The sequence below is a fragment of the Athene noctua genome, chromosome 12 (assembly GCF_965140245.1).
Source record: "Athene noctua chromosome 12, bAthNoc1.hap1.1, whole genome shotgun sequence".
Classification (NCBI taxonomy): Eukaryota; Metazoa; Chordata; class Aves; order Strigiformes; family Strigidae; genus Athene; species Athene noctua.
In genome coordinates this window covers 2845625-2851038 of record NC_134048.1, presented here as the reverse complement: position 1 = coordinate 2851038, position 5414 = coordinate 2845625, and the positions used below count along the sequence as shown (strand labels likewise).

Here is a 5414-nt window from a genome sequence, read left to right as displayed (position 1 = left end):
GGAGTGACTTTTTCTGAGAGAAGCGGTTACAACTGGAGGGCTGTAGTTAACCGTGGCCAAGCTTTTTCATTGTTATTTTACAGTTGCTTGATGTTCTGAAAGATATTTAGAAAAATGACTTTAACTGTCCTGTGCCAAACTGGGTGAGGGTGAAAAAAAAATGAAATTTGGCAGACATGTTATTCATTCAGCATGTAGTTTGGATGGCGTCCAGTGACTACCACAGGAGTTTTAACAGATCTGGGAGACTAAAAACCATTCACAAATAATTTGATTTAGGGTCACTGTGATTTCTTTTTATAAATAATTTTCATTGAGAAGTATTTTTTTTAATTAGGATCGACAGACCTAATAGCAACTCTATTGTGTGTACAGTTCATCGTTCCCATCTTCATAAATGACTTACATATGTGGTGTGCTAGTTTCTTGTTCGCTGCACACGATGGGGCTTGTTCACAGGGCAACCAGCGCCTTGCAGACAGTGCACAAGCCATGCTGAACTCCTCTCTCCAAAGGCATGCTCTGAAGAGGACCCAGATGGAAAGGAAAGGAAGCTTTCACCATCCTGTTATATGTTCCAGTTCGGGGGCTGGTCTAAGCCTTTGCACAACTTCAGACATCCCCACACAGCTGTAACTGCCTTCTATTTGCTCTGGCTCCAAGAGATGCAACTTTTCTTTGATTGCTTTATTTCTCCAAGGCCCATCACAGCTCAGGAAATACTCTGGACCAGGATATGCTTCCTTTTCCATCGTGAGAGAGTTGAACAAGGACTGGAACAAGGCAAAGATCTGACACATCCTGGCAAAAGACTGTGTTCAATGGCAACTCTAAACTCAGTCACCTCCTAATCCAACAGATTGCCCAACTAAGCCTCAATAGATCTGGGAAGACTGGAGAATTCGGACAGCAGATGAGAGAAGAATGGCTCAGCAACTCAAATGTATCTTTCTTGGCAACATACTCTGTGTGTGACAGCCTTTTCTTTGACTTGCACAATAACAATTGCATCCCAGCCACTTTCATTACTAATCTTATCTGTTGTTTGAATGCCACTTAGATTCCCTCCTGTGATTAAAAATGTTCGTACAAGTTCTTGGAGTCAGCAGAGTTGTTGTTTTGTAGCTGAAAAACAGGCTTCGGCTCCAAACTTTGAGATGCTCGCTGTAATGATCAGATATGTTCTTAAAAGCCCTCCGAACTGGGTTTCGAAACAAAAGGCATATTGATCTTAAGCCTGAAATCCCAGCCATGACTCTGAAAACCTTCTCCCCCACCTTTCAGAGGAACTGAAACTGGTACAATAAAGGATGACTACAGCAGTAAAAGATAGGAGGATTTATCTTATGAGAGGAAACTACAAAAAGTTGGTCTTATTTAGATGACCTGAACAGGGGCTGAAGGGGATATAACTGCTACTGAGAGACATGTGGAAAGGGGGAAAACCGGAAAAAAAACTTGTGAAAGCTCCAAGTCGAAAGTGGTGGAGCTGTAAAGAAGACAGTGATATATTCAGGCTGGGGATGAAAAGATTTCTGATTTTCATAGCAAAGAGGTCTGGGACGGGTTTCAGCAGAACCCACAGAAGCAGCCCAAAGTGAAGCCTGAAGAACACATGGGACATATTGATACAACTGCAACAGCAAGGGAGGGCAGCATGTGACCCAGGAGGGCCCTGCAAGATCCCTGTCCAGTCTTTGGCCATCAGTACCTGGGTGAGGTATGAGGAGATTGGCTCCTGCATTTGTCCATTGCCTTTGTCCACCCTGTTTCGCACCTCACCTCATTCAAGCAGTTATCCCAGGCTTGCCTTGGCCATGTTATCTTGTTTTAGCACTGGGCAGACCGATGCAAGCGCCTGCGGCACAGCCACGGCCAGACGCCCAAGAGGGACTGCTGTGGTAGAGCTCCCATTGAAAAAGATTACCCACTGGGAAGAAAAAATGCATTTTTTTCTTTGTTCTGTTTACTTAAATAAGCAAATGCCTGTATTCAAGCCAAATTCAAACTCAAAACCAGAGTATTAGGTAGTTGCTCTGACTAGCATCACAGAATGACGCTGGGCAAGTGGGGTCCCACCAACACTGTCCCACAAAGGTCTGTTCCCAGGATCACCAGTATCCACCTGGGGTGCATCCACTCTGAAAGCTGTAACTCTGGCCTGCACTGGGGAGGAAGAACAGCCTCTGCTGCCAGCTGCACTTGACCAGCATCGTCACCACCAGCAATTCTCACCCCACCGCAGTCAAAGACAGACCAGCCACGTGCTTCCTGGGCACCAGGTTTTCACCAAATGCATTTCCTCAGCAGTTATATATATATATATTCTCAGTTGCACAGCAGGAGTAAAGCAGTGGTTTAGACTCCAAAAGGATACCTGCTGGCATTAGCGAGAGGTGTCACAGTTAGGCCTCAGTTAGGGTTGTTTAATTTAATTTGTCTTCTGGATAAAAAGAGCAAATTGGGAGAGAGGAGGGAATGCCAGAGCTCCAGCCCTCAGCCCGGCGCCGGGGCGCAGCGCGGTGACGCCGGCCTGGCCGCGCAGTTCTGATGCCGGGCACCCCCCGGGAGAGGTCCGGCCTCGGGCAGGCTCAAAACCAAACGGAGCATCTGCAAAGCACCGCGCGTCCCGGGTGCTCAGGGCATTTCTGCAAGCTGACATGACAGCTTGCAAGCTGCGGCTCACCGCAGCTCTGAGACATCGCTTCTGGACTGAAGGGAAACGGTTTTCCTCTCTGGTTTGGTGGGGGGTTTTTTGATTTTTTTTTTTGATTTTTTTTTTTGGTTATTAGCCATGGTGTTACTAATTACCAAGGCTTTAATCGTAACGATGGGGCGGGCTGTGGGTTCCTCCCGTAATATACAAGCACCATCTAAGACACGGAAATGTCTTAGCAATTTACTCTTTCTCTTCGATGAACACGCACCCTGTTTCCCCCAGCGCAGAGCGCATCCCGCAGGCCACCGCGGCATCTGCCTCCGGAGCGCGACCGCCCCGTGTAGCACTTTTTGGGACGCCCAGGGCGGACTGATGCCCCCCCCGGAAGGCAGCGCTCGCTGTCCTGGAAGCAGCAGGCAGGGAAGCAGGCGAGGAAGGGACTACCCGCCAGAGCCAGCCTTTGCTTCCCGGCCCGCAGCACCGGGAGGAAGCGTCCTCCCTCGGGCTGGGATTCGGGGCGTGTAACACGGACTGTAAGTGACCTCCCCCAAACTCCCCAGAAAGCGGCAGTTTCATGACAGGCAAAGTGCCCCCTGCCCGCGGTCCTGCCTGTCGGCAACTGCCCTTCCAGCCGGGTCGCCATCCCCGCGCCGCTGCGCTGCCGGTCCACGGCCGCGCCACGGATGTTCTGATGAATTTCAGCAGACGGATGTTTTGATGAATTTCAGCAGCAGCCCCGAACAGACGCCCCCCCCCCGGGAAGCCCCCCGGCCCCGTTCTGCGATGCCGAGCGTTATCGCGGCAGAGGGACCGCCGCGCCGGGATGGGGACACTGGCGGGCCCCCTCCTCCCCGGTGGCCCGTACGGTTGGTTTCCTCCCGGGAGCAGGCGGCTCCTGGCGCGTCCCCCGCGAGGGGCCCGACGGCGCTGCCCGGTGCCGCCAGCAGCCCCCCGGGGGGCGGGAGCCCGGCGTCGGCCCCGGGGCTGCCGGCGGGATGGCGGAGCGCCGCCGGGAGCCGCCGATGCAGCGGCGGGGGGGCCCGGAGCGGCGCGGCGCGGCGGGGGGGCGGGGCGGCCCGGCGGCGGCGCGGGGGTGCGCGGCGCGGCGCGGGGCGGCGCGGTGTGTCCGCCCGGCGGCGCGGCGCTGCTGCCCGGCTCGGCGGGGCGGCCGGCGTCGGGGGCCGCTCTCTGCCGCCTTCCCGCGCCCTCTCCTCGCTCCCGCAGATCTCGCGAGAGCGGCCGGCTGGTGGCCGCGGGGGCTGTTGCAGCAGCGGCGGCGGCGGCGGCAGGCGGAGCGGCGGCGGGCGGCGGCCGGGGGCGGCCGAGGAGGAGGAGGAGGAGGAGGAGGCGGCGGCGGCGGCGGCGGCGGAGGCGGCGCAGGGGGCGGCGGCGCGGGGGGGGGGGGGCGCCGGGCGAGAAGCGGCGGCGGCCGAGGCCGAGCGGCGGCGGCGGGCGGCGGCATCATGGCGGACAGAGACAGCGGCAGCGAGCAGGGCGGCGGCGGCGGGGGCGCGGCGGGCGCCGGGGGGCCGGGCTCGGGCGGCGGCGGCGGCGGCGGCGGCCCGGGCGGCGGCCTGCAGCACGAGACGCAGGAGCTGGCCTCCAAGCGGGTGGACATCCAGAACAAGCGCTTCTACCTGGACGTGAAGCAGAACGCCAAGGGCCGCTTCCTCAAGATCGCCGAGGTGGGGGCGGGCGGCAACAAGAGCCGCCTGACCCTCTCCATGTCGGTGGCCGTCGAGTTCCGCGACTACCTGGGCGACTTCATCGAGCACTACGCCCAGCTGGGGCCCAGCCAGCCCCCCGAGCTGGCGCAGGCGGCCGACGAGCCCCGGCGGGCGCTCAAGAGCGAGTTCCTGGTGCGGGAGAACCGCAAGTACTACATGGATCTGAAGGAGAACCAGCGCGGGCGCTTCCTCCGCGTCCGCCAGACCGTCAACCGCGGCCCGGGGCTGGGCTCCACGCAGGGCCAGACCATCGCGCTGCCGGCCCAGGGCCTGATCGAGTTCCGCGACGCCCTGGCCAAGCTCATCGACGACTACGGGGTGGAGGAGGAGCCGGCCGAGCTGCCCGAGGGCACCTCCTTGACTGTGGACAACAAGCGCTTCTTCTTCGACGTGGGCTCCAACAAGTACGGCGTCTTCATGCGGGTGAGCGAGGTGAAGCCCACCTACCGCAACTCCATCACCGTCCCCTACAAGGTCTGGGCCAAGTTCGGCCACACCTTCTGCAAGTACTCGGACGAGATGAAGAAGATCCAGGAGAAGCAGCGGGACAAGCGCGCCGCCGCCGCCGCCGCCCCCCCCGCGGGCGCCGGGGCCGAGCCGCCCCCCGAGGCCGAGGCCGCCGCCGCCGCCGCCGCCGCCGCCGGGCCGCCCGGCGCCCTGCTGCAGGCCGAGGAGCCCGAGGAGGACTGACCGCCCGCCCCCCCGGGACGCGGACTGGCCCCGCCGCCGGCGGGAGGGCGGGCGGGCGGCGGGGCGGGGGGGCGGCGGCGAGAAGCCCTCCCCTCTGCCCGGTACCCCCCCCGGCAGCGCCGCCCGCCCGGCGCCCCCCGCCGCCCGGCAGCAGCGCATCCGACCCGCCACCCATCGCTGGATGTTCCTCCACTTTACCCACCGTATCAAACAGTAAGCAGCTGCTAAAACAAAAAAAAAAAACAAAACAAAACACACAAAAAAAAGTCAAAAAAAAGTAATAACATTATATATGAACTGTGTTTCCTACTTGATTAAAAATATAAAGAACTGAGTGT

General features: G+C 58.8%; 1 protein-coding gene across 11 annotated transcripts in view; it reads left to right on the top strand.

Moving 5' to 3' along the window:
• The first annotated feature begins 4107 nt into the window (after positions 1-4107).
• PURA (purine rich element binding protein A) overlaps positions 4108-5414 on the top strand; it is a 22206-nt gene continuing 20899 nt past the window's right edge. For all 11 annotated transcript variants that reach the window (XM_074916512.1, XM_074916511.1, XM_074916510.1 and 8 more), the window contains exon 1: positions 4108-5289. In XM_074916512.1, coding sequence (XP_074772613.1) covers positions 4123-5076 — 954 coding nt within the window. In that variant the 5' untranslated portion in view covers positions 4108-4122 and the 3' untranslated portion in view covers positions 5077-5289. The remainder of the gene's footprint in view (positions 5290-5414) is intronic.